Genomic DNA, 16,306 nt, shown 5'->3' on the forward strand with positions numbered 1-16,306 from the left:
GGCGGTCGGGGATAGTTTTGAATATTTGCCATAGTAATCTCTTAAGGTCCTAATTTTATTCCAGCTAAAATCTTGCGAGTTTCTTTTATCTAAGGATATGAAAATATCCGCCACCAGATCCACAGATCTTTCGTCCGCGCAAGCCACTACTATTTCCGATAATTTGAGAAGTAGGAACAAGGTCTTGAAATCGCAGGCTGGCAGCAATAGGGCCCTGTTAATGAAGGAACTATGCGGAACGAGGAAGGATCGGTTCTAAGTGAGCACAAATTTATGGCTCGATCCCACCCACCTAACTGAAGCCCAGCATGTGTACTGACAAATCAAATGACCAGGTTGCAGTTTTCCTGAAGAATACGAATTGCCAAATTATAGGCATTTCAAAAGAAAAATGTGGCTAAAATCTAAATACCGAAAATAGATCGGTACTGGAAAGCAGAAAAAATGTTCATTCTAGGTCTTTAAGAGGTCCATCGAACTTCATCCTATATGAAACGATCAACGTCCTTGGACAGAAATGGAATATAGTGGAAATAGTGCCCATAAATTAATTAACTACGATGGGTAAACAGGACAAAAGGAATAAAGTTACGGTGCAGGGAGTTTATAAACCAGTACCGGCGACAATCGTTGGTGAAGTCACAAGACACATGTCGTCGAGCTCAAGCGATTCGAAGGACTGATGAAAATCCGTATCTGGCTGACAGGAATGTAGTTCTGGGAGGGACGACCTAGTCGGGACTTTAAATGCTATCTGCGATAGTCTACCATTCAACAATACCTCCCAAATTTCGGTATTTTTTCAACCAATTTGGCTTTAGGTTCTCATTGCTTGGCAAGTACTTCTACAAAAAATTATCAATATTAGCGCAAGGTTTGGGGAGCCTTCACATATTTAAAATGTGTAAGGACATTTTTATAACGAATTGTCTCTAAATTTTATAGTTTGGTTTTTATTGTTTGGCAACTTTTGTCTAATAAAAATGATAACTATCGATCCACATTTTCCTTTATCCACCTATATAATGGTGCCTCCACAGCATTCTGAGGATTTCAGATACGTTTTCCAACAGATTTTTCTACAATTTGATATTTTTAGTTCGAATTGTGTGACAATAAATATCAGCCGATCTCTGTGTATAGCCTCGATATAATGATCCTGCTCCCTTATATACTTTTTTGTGACCTCATGCGTATAAAAAGTTAATTACGGGCGAAATAAAAGACTTGTTAATTTTTCCTATATCTCTGCATTTTTAAGTCATAAATAGTAGTTTTCATAGTCCTCAGCTTTTAATTGTTTCACTCATTGACATCCTTCGTAAAGTTAAACCAAACATTGACAACCCTAATCATTAAACACATGTTTTGTTGTTGTTTTTGTTTAACCCCTTGCTGACACATTTTGTTTATATAAGACACAAATGAATGCAAATGCAATTTATGCTAATAATGATGAAGATGATCTTCAATCGGAACGAACACACATCTGTTTAAATAAAAATGACCAATCAGAGAAAGAAAGAGAAAAACACAACAGACATTTATTTCGATTTTGGAAATCATCATTTGCAATTTTTATTTTGATTTCCTTTATATTACCTATTCGAGATAAATTATGCCCACTAACAGATAAAAAAAAAACGAACGTTCGTTTAAATCGGCTTCTATATAGGGGGTGGTGGTGGTCGTTGGCTCATAAGTATTTGTTGTCATTGGATTTCCAATTTGTTTTTCTTCGTGGCTGTTGTTGTTACTGCAGTTAATGTAACCAGCTGATGTCAGAGTGTCATCGTTGTGGTCTATATAATCATGCGGAAAGTACTCGCTCGCTGTTTTGTCGTCGTAATCTTCTTCTCGGTATTTTTTCTTACTTCTTAAATTGTGATCCCACACATCACATCGTCGTTGTCATCGTCGTCGCACAATAATGCAATCATCCCAGCAACCCTACTCTGCAGTTCATCCACATCCATCCAAGCGTACGGATTGCCGCCGATTCGAACATTCGACGTTGAAATAAGTGACAATGTGCTGTTGACCATTCGCCGCCTTGGTCGTTTGAATTTCGCTTTTTGTTTTTGTTCTGTCGTTGTCGCCGAGTTACTCGGGTGAAATGTTCTGTAGTGGGATTGAATGGATACTTTCATTTGATATCGACGAGTAAATTGTTGTTGCTTTTTACAAAAATACAATGTCCCATTGGGGTTATAAAAATAATTACAAGAATTGAATCTATAAATAGCTGTGTCATTTAACTAGTACAATTGCAATAAATTAATTTATGTTTTTTTTTTTTAATATTATCTCTTTTCTCTCTCCATTAAAGGTTAACGTGATTTTTTTAATTTAATAAAAACAACAATTTATTGTGCCTAAATAGTAAAAAAAAGTAAAGAAAAAATATACATTAATGTGCGTGTTCATTGATTCTATAAGAAGAAAACAATTTTATTAAAAAACAAAACAAATATAACTTAAAAAAAAACATCGGAACATTTTTGGGAACGACTGCAAAGAGAAAAAACATCATCAAGGCAACATCGACATCAACATCATCATCGTCATCATAATCCAATCATGGCGGATTCTTATTATCAGGTGAGTAATTTATATATTAAGTAAAAGTAGTTACCCACTCCTCCTCCTCCCTAAACCACATATGTAACTGACTGTGGGTGGGTGTTTGGTTGGATACTATGATTGTAACCTTAATCTTGTTTGTCTTCTATTTTATCCCCATTTTTATAACCTTGAAAATAAGTCGATGTTGTTTGTTCGTGTGTTTTTTTATTCTCAACGTTACTTCCGCTGCCGTTGACGTCCATTTGATCCAATCACATAAATGATTGCTTGAGCGGCTCACACAAAGTGACAACTGGCCTGCATAAGACGGAGGTCGGTCTCTCATGCACAGTCTGTTGACATCCCGCTACACCCCCACCCTTTACTGTATAAAAAAATGATAATTCATATGGGTGTATTTTTGTGTTGAAATTTCTTTTGGTGTTACCCGGCAAACAATGTATGACTAAGAAATTTTGTATTATTTTAAGGAGAAGGAAGCTGCAGCTTCGGGAGTCTCTAAGACGACTTCCAGGCCATTCAGCAAACCCGTTAGTTCGTTTAAAAAATTCCCTGGGCCGTCACCTAGGAAAATAGATCTTCTTAGTACGCCATTAAAGTATTAATAGACTCTTTATTTGATATCTCAGTTTGTCTTAGAAGTCGGTCAGACCCATCAGCCTGTCATAGCTGACTCCCATTACCTTTACACTTCTTGCACTTCAGTTCGTATATTACCAGTACTTTCAGCTGGACTAGAAAAACAAAACCTTAGCCTTCAGGACTAAGGAGACACCCAGGTCTTTCGGTGCAGTACTTCTAAGTATAAACCCTTCAGCTCAAATAAGAATTACTGGTCCTTCAGCTGCTCCAGTAAACCTACCTGCTCCTTCTTTTCGTCGATGATAAGTATCCAGTTTTTCAGATAGTCTAAAAACAGATTTCCAGGACATTTAGATTGTTTAAAAATTCTTCGAGGTTCTTCAGTTCGCCAAAAAGGATTATTAGAGTCTTCAGCTTTTCTAGATATATTTCTTGAACTTCAATTCGTCTGAGAAGACTCCATAGCCACTCAGTTTGCCACTCAGAATACTTCATGACACAAAAGACCCTTCAGATTCTCAAAAAACTTCCTGGCTTTCAGTTAGTCTAAGATTCTTCAAGGTCCTGCAGTTCGCCTAAAGAAATCATTTGGGTCATTCAGATTTTCTAGAAATATTTCTTGAAATTTTCAGTTTGTCTGAGAAAACTTCTAGGCAAGAAAGATACTTCAACTTCTCAAAAAAAAAAAAAAAAAAAGACTTCTGCTCGTCTGTAAAGCCTTCCTGGCACTTCTATTTGTCTAGAAAGACACCCTGGTAGCTCGGGGAGTTTTTATAAACGAATTAAAGCCAAGGGAGTCTTCATAGACGAGCAGAAGCTTACATCGACTTTTTAGAAGACCGAAAGCTCAGGGAGCCCTTTTAGACAAGCTGAAGTACAGGGAGCTTTATAGACTATTTGAAGCTGAAGCTCAGCGAGCAGCCTGTGTAGACGTATTAGAGATCTGGGAGTCTTTATAAAAAAACTAAAGCTCTGGGAGCCATTATAGAAAAGTTAAAGTTTTGGACTTTTTAATAGTTTATTTAATGCACAAGAAGTCTATAGAAGCTAACGAAATATTTTTAGAAGTCCTGAAGCTCGGGAGCTGGTATAGAGGAATTGAAGTGCAGGGAGTTTCTATAGAAGAGCTAAGGCTCAGGGAGTCATTTGGCGTCGAACTGAAATTCAGGGAGCGTTTTTATACAAGCTGAAGCCCAGGAATTTGTTATAGACGAGCTGAAGCTCAGTTCATACAGATGTGCTAAATGGAGTGTGAAAAGGGACTTTATAGCCGAAGTGAAAGGAATCTTTCATAGACGAGTTGAAGAAGGCCTTTATAGGCGAGCTGAATGGAATCCCTATAGACGAGCTGAAGGGAGCCTTTATGCACGACATGAAGAGGCTCTTTATAAACGTAAAGTTAGAATCGCTATAGGTCTATTGTAGAGATTTTTTCAAAAACGGGGTGAAGGGAGTCTTTCGTTAACGAGCTGAAGGAAGTCTTTCATAGACGAGCTGAAGGGAATCTTTCATAGACGAGATGGCCAGAAAGCAGTCTGCATAGACGAGTTGAATGGAGTCTTTCATAGGCGAACGGAAGGGAGTCCCTTATGGACGAGGCAGGCAGGCAGCCTTAGTAGAAAATCAGATGGAAGTCCTTATAGACGAGTGGAATGGAGTCTCCATAGACGTTGTGTTGGTTGAATTCATATGAGAGCTGAGGGAAGTATTTATATTCATAGACAATCGTAAGGGAATTTTTTCATTGTGCACGGTGCATACTTTTATGCTGTGTACTAAACATCGAAACCTTATTTAAGGATAATTTTTGGGTTATAAGTTAATTTTTAGAAATCGAATCAAATATTATTCTATCAACTTTGCATCAAATTTACCGTCTCATTGGTTTATTTTTCAGGGTACATATCATTTCTATCTGATTTTCTTCTCCACACATTGTTTGATCTATTCCGCCTTCTTCATAGTCAATAAAAAATGTTCTGATTTATCAACAAAAATTTAACAACCAGTAATTACAAATCAAAATTGCTTTCATTTATCAAACAATCGCAAATATTCCTAAACTATTTTCAAAAAACAAATTGATTTCACATTTAGAATTTGACCTCCTTTTGTTTTTTTTTTTGCGAAATTATGTCAAAACTGCGGAACTGTCACTGCTAATAAAACTTCTTGTATTGAAGTCGATCTTTCTCTCAACAAAAAATAATAATGAAAATAATAGCTAAGAATTTATTTAGACAGTCACTGCTGCTGTGGCAGATGTATGTAATAATGATGCCAAGCTACGCTAATCCTGTGCTCTTAGCTAGAAGAAAAAGAACCACACGAGCATTCACCGCAAAAACGACGTCGTGGATGTGGATGATAACTCACACACGTTTTACAAGTCATTTGTAAATTTTAACGTTCTTTTTGGTTGTTTTCTGTTTTTTTTTTTTTTTAATTTTTCCTAAGAAGAACAAAAGCAGACAAACAAACCGAAAAAATTGACTAACACAACTGGTTTTTATATTTCGGTTTGCCAGGCCGGTCGTTCAATTATTGGCACTTTTTCTCTTTTTTCGGCTGGCTGGCTGCTTGGCACGAATTTGGAACAGGGTCAACAAAAGTAGAATAATTCTTGGTGTGCTGTTCTGTTTCTGCCGGGGCTGACTGTCTGTTTTTTTAATTTTTTCTTTCAAAAAATAGTTTTTGGTTTTTCTTACATTTTATTTGTTCTCAAAAGAAGATGAGACCTGTCACCAATTATTGGTAAAATTTGGGGAGGTAATCTCATGATAAATGTCAAATCTTTTGAACTAGTAGCTGTTGGACGATTTAAGGACTTGATATATAAGAAAATATGTTATTCGTTCCAAAAATTGCATAAATTGTCTGCCAATACCTTTAAATTTGATAAAACATCAAATTTAAAGGTATTGGTATTGCTATCCTATATCTTTTTCCTAGCAATACGCCCATATTTGATATCCTTTCCTCTTTAATTTGGTTGGTTTCTGTCACCCTTCTTAGCCATTCATTTGAATTTAGTTTCTTTTTATTGCTTGCCAATATTTTTGATCTGTTTTTGTTTATTTTCTTTTTTGCCATATTTTCTTGTTTATCTAATTGGCCAAGACGCGAACTGGTGTGACGTTTCTTTTATGAATATGAGTCACATCTGTTGTTGGTGCCACATTGTCACTGTCCCACCATTCATTGTGTGGTGTTTGAAAAAAGATTCATATCACAAGTCAGACCAAAAAGCGAGAGCTAATCACAAGGGGCGGGAATTGGATTTCGAATTGCGACTACCTTTAGGAGTATATTTTTGCCTCTCTAAAAATTGAAAAAATAAGATTTCAAACGTTCTGATCTTCTAAATTTTTAATATGAATCCCAGGCTTCGATATTATATTTGGTTTCAATAAGTTTCCTAGGTTTTAATACGCAATAAGGAATTCGGATTTCAATTTTAACGCGAAATTCCTAATGAACTTAAGGGTTAAGTATGAATCCCTGGCCTCAGCAATAATTGTTCAATAATATTCTCAACGTTCAATAGTACATTGTGATTTCAATTTTAACCTCAAAGTCTAATTTATAATATGAATATAAATATGATCATTCGGATTCAATGTGAACTTCAGATTTCAAATTGAATCTCAAGGTTCAAAGTTAACAAGAGGTTCAATATTGTGTGAACTGGGTTTGGTGTGAACTTCTGGGTTCAATATGTACCTCAAGTATCAGTATCATCCTCTGTGTTCCATGAGTACGTCAGGTTTTAATTTGAACTTCAGGTTATGATCTGAACTTTTGTGTTCAATTTGAATTCGATATGTTTAATATCAGCCATAAGGTTTAAATTGAACTGTGAGGTTCACACTGAACTCTGTTGTTTTTATAATGGACTTTGATGTTTTTAGTGGTCCTCGAGGTATAGAATCATATTAAAATCTATGGTTCAATAAAACTCGAGGTTCATATTGAACACTGATATTCATGTTGGATATGAGGTTCACACTAGACTCCAATGGTTCATATAAATCACAGTTATTGCTACTGAACTCTGAGGTAGCTGCTCATAATATTGAACCGTATATTATTGAACCTTTATGTTCTTATTGAACGCTATGGAAGCTCAAACATGATGTTCATATTTTTTACTTAAACCTTGAGGTTCATATTGAAACTTGTGGTTATTTTTGAAACTTGAGGTTCATATTGAACCCAGAGGTTCCTATTGAATCATGAGTTTCATATTTAGTTCTAAGTTTCATATTTTTACTGAGGTTCATGTTGGACCTTGATGTTCACACTAAACCCCAATGGTTCATATAAATCACAGTTATTGTTACTGAAATGATCCGTGTATCTGCTATGGAACAATGCGTTTCTTTTTGAAGGTTCATAATATTGAACCGAGAGGTTCATAATATTAAACCGAGAGGTTCATATTATTGGACCTTGATGTTCTTACTGAATCTTCAGTTTCTTATTGATCCTTGATGTTCATACTGAACCATGATGTTCATATTTAGTGTTATGAAACCATGAGGTTCGTACTGGCACTTGAGGTTATTATTGAACGTTGAGGTTCATATTGAAACTTACGGTTAATTTTAAATCTTGAGGTTCATATTGAACCCAGAGGTTCCCATTGAACCATGAACATCGTATTTAGTTCTAAGTTTCATATTTTTTACTGAGGTATATAAACCACAGTGTTTTCCACTGAGACTTATTGAACGTTGAGTTTCATATTAAGCCTTGAGGTTCATATTGTAACTTGTTATTCATTTTGAAACTTGAGGTTTACATTGAACTCAGAGGTTTCTATTGAACCTTGAGATTCATATTTAGTTGAATGTTTCATATTTTTCTGAGTCTAAAATTGAACTATCAGGACCATAATGTATTTATGAAGAAAACATGTAATTCTTTAAAATCCAAAAATTAATCTATCGAAATTGAACCGAATTTAACTTTCCAAGAAAACATATTGAATACTAATGTCATATTCAACTCTGAGGTTCGTCTATATATTCGCATTGAACTCAGATGTTATTCTTGAACCCTGAGCATCATATTTAATTAATTATTATTATTATTTCACGGAAAATCCAAGGGAAAAATTTAGAAGGGTTATGTAAAAATTAGAACGAATGTAAATTTTATTTTAAATTCCTGGAAATTATAATTTATCGGAACTCAGGTTTCATATTGAGGTTGGGGTTTCAATATGAATCTTAAATTTTATTATGAACTTCTGAATTTAGTTCGATGTTAGTCTTTCACTCTGAGGTTTATATTGGAACCCAAGGCTCATACTGGATCGGACTTCTGTATGTTTCGTACTAAAATCATTTTGAATCGTCAGGTCAATAATAAACCCTGTGGTTAACATTACACCTAGATATCATTATAATTAAAACTGATGTTCAATATTAATCCTGAGATGTGATTTCATTTTGCAACCAGAGGTTCAATTAAAACATTCAGGATGATTTTTAACACAGAGCAAATAAGGTTGATATTGAATCCGGAGGCTCATAATGAATACTGAGGTTCATATTGAACCGTTAGAGTCAAAAATGTTAATTTAGCCTGAGCAAATATTGAGGAAGGTTAATAAGTTTTTAAACGAATTCTTTACAAATGTATTTCCCTTTTAATAATATATCAATTAATTTCGGTTAGGACCAGATAAAAGCAGATCAAACCAAGCAGCTTGTAAAATGAAAAAGGGGATAAAACTAGTTACATGTCAGGTTCCTCTACTACCCCATCTCCCGAATCATTACAATGCGGAATAATTTTAAATGAAATGCTTCTTCACTGTAACAGATTGCAACGAACACAAACTATTACAACTGATGGACTCGCTTTTGTTGTTGTTGGCCGTCCGTGCGCCATACGCCATCAACTAACTTTCTTAGTCAATTAACGAAAAGAATGACAAGTACAAAATGGTCATAATAATAATAACTATGACAGTTTAGCAACAACAATAACTGCATCGAACCCCATGTGTCGCAGTTACAACAACATTTTTATGAGTCTGACTGTCTGTCCAAATATCTGTGGTCTGCATTGACCATAAAAACTAGAGCAAATTAATAAATAAATATTTGCATACAATTCCGAATGAAAAAGCCCAACAACAACAACAACTCTGAATTAATGCAACACACCAAATGGACAGGCGGAGTCCAGAACATGCACATACAGGCAGTCATACACAGCTATTGCTGCTCTCACCACAATCCAATTACCGAACAACGAACCGTTAGAGAGTTAAATGAACATGGAGTTTGACGACAACGACGATGTTGTTGTCACAACAACAAAAATTAATGAAATAAAAATGTTTATGTCCATAGTTTTGTAAATATTGTCATTGTTTAATGAATTCTCTAATTTTGTTGGGGATTGGATTAGGCATCAGGATATTTTTGAGGTATACAGATGGGTTTGACAGGATGGTGATATAAAATAAAAATACATACGTAAATTAAATTAGAAAACTAGTAAATAAAATTCAAAATAATTCGTATAGAGAACCTATTAAACTATTTTTCTTATAGAAGGAAGTCAAAAGCGTTCGAAAGCCTTATAACGTATCAGGATGAATATAAATATTTGGTCAAGTATTAAAATGTCTTAAAAATATGTTATTGGTATACTTTCTGCTTTTCGGTATTTGAAGTCGTCAACTCCGCATTAGAATATCCAAATACTTTAAAATTTTAACAAATTTCCATCTAACCATAAAAAAATCCCATATGCAGAATTTTTCTGGAGAACAATTTTTCCTTCCAACTACACTTCTTGATGTCATTCTCGAAAATAAAACGCATAAAATTGCAAGTTCTATTTCCCACAGCGGTTTACTTGGAAAAATAATTTTTATTTGTTTAATGCCACACCCCCAAGCTGGAGATATATATGTGACAGTAAGTCAACCAATAGCCATAGATGACATCACACCGACAGACATTTGTGTTGCTATAAAAAATTGCATTCATTTTCATTGTTATTGCGAAAATTAGATGGTTATGTCATTTGCTGTTATTCAATTGAAAATTGTTGCGTATATGGACTATAGATTGGATATTATTTCACAGAAAATCAATGGGAGAAATTTAGAAATGTTATTTAAAATATAATACGAATGCACATTTTATTTTAAATTCCTGGGATTAATAATTAATCGGAACTCAGGGTTCATATTGAGATTTCATTATGAATTTCTGGGTTTAGTTTGAAGTTCATATGAATCGTAGGTTTCATCATGAACCTCTGGGTTGAATATGAGTTTTCTATATAAAAAAATTTTTCCTGCGAACCTCACTTTCAATATGATCCTTAAGATTCATTATGAACCTCAGTGTTCAATATAAAAATCAGGGTCCAAAATGAACCTCAGTGTTCAATATAAACCTCAGGATTCAATTAGAACCCCAATGTTCAATATGAACTTCAGGTTTCAATATGAATATTAGTGGTTAATATAGATTACAGAGCTCAATATGAATATAAAAAAAAAACAGTGTAAAATATGAAAGTCAGACTATGGACATAAGGATTTAATATGAACCTCAAATTTCTTTATGAAACTCTGGTCTTATAGAACCTGCGTTTTCTATTTAAAAATCAAACTTTTATATGAACCTCCGGATTAAACATTAATGTTCAATATTAATATCAGGGTTCAATATTAACTTCGGGATTTATTATGAAATTCGAGATTTAATATTAACTTTGAGGTTCAATATAACCCTCAGGGTTTTATATGAACCTCAGGATTCAATACGGATTTCAATCTTCAATAGGAACATGAAGAGTTAGTATGATCCTTAAGATTCATTATAAACCTCAGTGTTCCATATGAACATCAGGGTTCAATATGAACCTCAATGTAAACCTCAGGATTCAATTGGAACCCCAGAGTTCAATATGAACATTAGGGTTTAATATAAACATTAGGGTTCAATATAAACTTCAAGGTTCAATATGAACCTCAGGTTTCAATATGTTCATCAGGGTTTAATATGAACCTCAGATTTCTTTATGAAACTATGGCCTTATAGAACCTCGGTTTTTTATTTAAAAATCAGACTTTAATAAAAACCTCAGCATTAATCATTAATATTCAATATTAACATCAGGGTTCAATATGAACTTCGGGATTCAATATGAGCTTCGTGGTTCAATATTTCAATATTAACGATGTGAAACTTGTAATGCAATATGAAGCTCAGATTTTAGCATGAACATCAATGTTAAATATGAAACCAAATATTCCATATGAACATCAGCGTTCAAGTTCAATGAACATCAGCGTTCAGAGAAAATATGAACTTCACTCTTCCATATGCTGATCAGGTTTCAATATGAATTTCAAGGTTCAATATGAACCCCAGGAGTCAACATGAACATCACGGTTCAGATTTTAATGTGAACCTCAGTTCAGTTCAATATGAACCTTAGGGTTCAATATGAACATCAAGGTTCATTATGAACTTCGGGGTTCAATATAAACTTCAGGGTTCAATATGAACATCATGGTTTAATATGAACTTCAGTCGACAATATGAATCACAAGATTCAAAATGTCAATCAGGATTCCATGTGAAACTCAGGATGCAATATGACGCTATATATATTCATATATATACATATGAACCTCGGGTTCCACGAACTTTAAGGTTCAATATGAACCTCAATCTTCAATAAGAACCTTACGTTTTAATATGCACATCAGGATTCAATAAACATTTCAGGGTTCAACATAAATCTCAAAATTTAATATGGACTTCAACATAAACTTTTGGATTCAATATGAATCTCAGGGCTTAATATAAACTTCAGGGTTCAATATTAACTGTAACGTTTACTTAAAAATCTCGAGAGTCCAATATAAATCGTTATTCATATCCAGGCTTTACCTTGGTGTTCAATGTGAATATCAGGGTTCAATTTGAACAACAGCTTTAATCCTTTTGGGGCTTGGCACATGTATCTGCATAAAAGAGACGATTGGAAATTTCAGACACTTAGAGCCAGAGTTATAGTCATTAGGAGCAAGTTTCAGTGATCAGCTCCTCTTTGTTATTGTTCCCCACGGCTCTCCAATTTGGACAGGGACAATTTCTTACAGTGTGCTAAAAATTGTAGTATACTTTTAGGCACAAAATAATATAAAACAATGCATACTTTAAGGCGCACATGGAAACTATTATCTTCTATTATCGAAATCATTTTCGATTTTTCTTTTATCAGATTGAACCCAAACATTTGACCAGATTTTGTGTACGAAATAGCTGTGGCATAAATTTAGGCAACGCACAGAAAACAAAAATATTGCCTAATTTTAGGCTTACCAAGAAGATATCCTCATATCCTGCTTAAAAAGTCAATGAACTTAATTTTTTAACTGACTCACATAATACCACCAAAATGATTTGGCCACACCTCATGTAGGTAGTATTAAATAACTCCCAAGTGAATTAAAGAAAAAATAACCCAGCCTTATGTTTTTGTTGTTTTTGCAGAATTATAACATAATTTCAAGTTATTTTCTTGGTCATTTGTGGTTAGCGTGTATTTTTTTCGAAGTTATACAACAGACAAACCACCGCAGCATGAGTTCTGATGTTGTGGAGGTTGTATTCAATTTTTTCGTTTCGTTTCTACAAAGGAGTTACTCTTTCTTGGCATTCGCTTTAAGCCTGGTTTTTGGCTGCTTAACACCTTAAAAAGTCTGAACCTGAAAATGAAGCAAAAAACGATTCCTTGGTTTTTAGTTGTTGTTGTTATTTTCAAATGGCAGTGAACTTGCCACAACACCCAACTTTTACCTGTTTCTTTTTGTTTTTTTTTTTGCAAGTGGAAGTTTGTAATCTGCAGCTTGTTTTTGTTTCTGCTGCTGCTACTTTTGAATGTCAGCAATCCGATTGTGTTTGGTTTTTTGCAATTTTCCTCGTTTTATTTTTGGCCGGTTGCGGATTTTGAAACATGTGAACAATGTGCCATGTCGCGACCAAAAAAAAAAAGATTTTGAATTTTTGTTGTTGTTATTTTCAATAAGTACTTCTTTTTTCTTGTTGGTTAATCATTTTAGCTTCGTTTGGTACATGGACTTGGGTCAATTGTTGAAATTACTTTTCTTGGTGTTGTTGTTGCGAATCATTTGAATTAACTCGTTGGCGAACGAGTGAGCGAGATTTACCTGCCGGTTTTTTCTTAAATTTTAGTTGTTCGTTCAGTAGCTTTGTTCGTTGATCACCCAGCCAGCTGGTTGATTGTCGATTTAGTGTTTGCTTGTTCCTGGATTTATAAAACAAAACAGCAGTTTTCTTGGCGGCCAGTATTACCGCCATACATTGATTGACCATAATAGTACATAAACTTGATTGTGTTTTGAAATTATATATTTTTTTGCTGCTCCTGCTGCTGCTGTCTGATGTTTAAAACCCAGGTAGCTTGTGTTTGGACAACGTATGCTGTGTTGTCCCCAGCAGTCTCCTTTTTGAAAACGCTTTAATCACAAATACCTGGGTATTGGTATGATGGCATATTATCAAATGCCGTTAATAACTCCGCCAATTTTCATTCGACATTACGGAATAATGAAAAAGAAAAGAAAATACAGATACCAATTGTTTCCCCAATGACTTTTTCTTTCGTTGTTTTTCTTTTTTTGTTTCTTCTCCCAAATCTATTTTCCTGGTCATTGTAATGCTAATTTGGGTGAAAATATACAGCGGGAAACAAAGAAAAAATTATTTTATATTAAGTATTTATTTTGAATTTGAAATAATTTTCACAAATGATAAAATAATAATGCCGGAAGTCAAATAGAAAGTGAAATTGAAAATGGTGATTGGAAATTTGTTTAATTTTCAATTTTTGGATTTTTTTGTTTGGGAAATTTAAAATAATTTAATGTATGATGCATACTTTTAGGCAATCGAACAAATCATTACTGAAAACAGCTACACATAAATGATTATATTAATATTATTTTTTTTTCTGAATTTGAAAAGAAGTCAAAACTTTAAGAAGGTTTATAAAATAAAAATTTGTAATTCAAACATTAGTAAAGTGATGGATTTTTATAAATATCTTTCAAGTTTTATAAGAAACGCGGAGTTGAAAATATTTTTTGAGGTCTATATCAGACGAACAGGGCTTCGATTTTTGTATAAATATTTTTTCAAGTACTATAAGAGGTGTGGATTTTAAGAAATATTTTTTAAAGTGCAGGCGTTGATTTTTTAAAATATTTTTTAGTCTTTTAACAGGAGTGGGAGGTTCTATGGGAGGCGTTGTTATTTTTATAAATATTTTTTTACGCCCTATTGGAGGAGTAGATTTGTAATAAATATTTTATTACGCCTATGGGAGGCATCGATTTCTTATAAATATTTTTAAAGCTCTCTGATTTTTTATAAATATTTTTCCAGGCTCTAAAGGAGCCTGATTTTTAGGAAGCGTGACATTTTTATAAATATATTTTTCGAGGAGACGTCGATTTTTATAAATATATCATTCAAGCACTTCAAGAGGCGTGGACTTTTTATAAATATTTTTTCAAGTACTTAAGGAGGCGTGGATTTTTTATAAATATGTTTTCAAGCTCTATAGGAGGCGTGGATTTTTTATAAATATGTTTTCAAGCTCTATAGGAGGCGTGGATTTTTTATAAATATGTTTTCAAGCTCTATAGGAGGCGTGGATTTTTTATAAATATGTTTTCAAGCTCTATAGGAGGCGTGGATTTTTTATAAATATGTTTTCATGCTCTATAGGAGGCGTGGATTTTTTATAAATATGTTTTCAAGCTCTATAGGAGGCGTGGATTTTTTATAAATATGTTTTCAAGCTCTTTTATAATTATTATTTCTTTTGTAATTATTATTTTTCAGAACTATAGAAGTCGTGGTCTTTTATAAATATTTTAAAAAGAAAAAATTACTGTTTCGTTGGGGAGGATTTTTTATACCCTACACAACTATGTTGTCAGGGTATTATAGCTTTGTGCAGCTCCAAAAGTTTGTAACGCCGCGAAATATTGGTCCTAGACCCACCTTTAAGTATACCGATCGTCATATCTCGACTAGCTGAGTCGATCTAGACATGTGTGTCCGTCCGTCTGTCCATTATAATTTGTAAACACGATACAGGCCACAGTTATGGACCAATCTTCACGAAATTTTGCATGTAGGATGGATTCTGGCCAATGAAGACCCCTATTGTTTTTAGAAAAGATCGGTTAACATTTAGGGGATGAAATGGACCAAAAACTTTATTTTTGTCGGTTTTTCTGGCAATTATGGCCCAAACACCGCGAATTTTTGCATGGAGAAGGGGATCGGGCCAAAGAATAAGCATACCTGTTTTGATAAAGATCGGTCAATATTTAGCGGGTCAAATGGACCCTAACTTTTGTGTGGAAAATGACAAAATTTGTATTCTATAGCGTATATATTTACCATTGAAGGACATAGACCCGAGAAATGGATAGTATATCCAAGAGGAGTGGTTGACCTTTAAATTGATACCAATTATATTGTCGTAGGTACTCGGATGCGGGAGTTACAATTAAATATTTACAGGTCCTTACGTTACGTATTTAGTAACGCATTACCACACTAGAGGGCGGAAATATATCGCGGATCGCTTTGACATTTTTCAGAATCCGGGTATGGTCATGGACAACGCCTATAATTTTCGGTGATGATCAGATAATAATATTGGGATGAAGTGACCCCAAAAACAAGTAATTAGAAGAGCTGTACTGAATATTAGTAATATTTGTAGACGTCTAGTCGGTCAAGGGGGTACAAATATGGCTAAATATTGCCCAAGCTCAGAATATCGAACCATAGAAAATTAGATTTTCGTGGAAGTTGTGTAGGGTATCATATGGTCGGCCCCGTCCGACTATACTGCTCCGCTCACTGGTTATATTCTTCATTTTATTTATTTTCTATAAAAAATATTCCCTGTCACTAGAGAATATACTAGTTTTTGGCTACTTCGGATTTTTTACTGAGGTTTAATTTTTTCTATAAAAAATCTACCTCAACCACTATGTTCTTGATTTTGTCTATAGAAAGAAGTCACCTGAGGTCTGATTTTTTTT

General features: G+C 34.0%; 1 protein-coding gene across 1 annotated transcript in view; it reads left to right on the forward strand.

The window, feature by feature from the left end:
• The first annotated feature begins 2,531 nt into the window (after positions 1–2,531).
• LOC133336306 (serine/threonine-protein kinase N) overlaps positions 2,532–16,306 on the forward strand; it is a 146,186-nt gene continuing 132,411 nt past the window's right edge. Inside the window, exon 1 of the mRNA XM_061544592.1 lies at positions 2,532–2,601. Within this exon, the coding sequence (XP_061400576.1) occupies positions 2,581–2,601 (21 nt within the window). The 5' untranslated portion in view covers positions 2,532–2,580. The remainder of the gene's footprint in view (positions 2,602–16,306) is intronic.

Source organism: Musca vetustissima, unplaced genomic scaffold, assembly GCF_032173495.1.
Source record: "Musca vetustissima isolate MV318-11 ecotype Yass unplaced genomic scaffold, APGP_CSIRO_Mvet_v1 utg2253, whole genome shotgun sequence".
NCBI lineage: Eukaryota > Metazoa > Arthropoda > Insecta > Diptera > Muscidae > Musca > Musca vetustissima.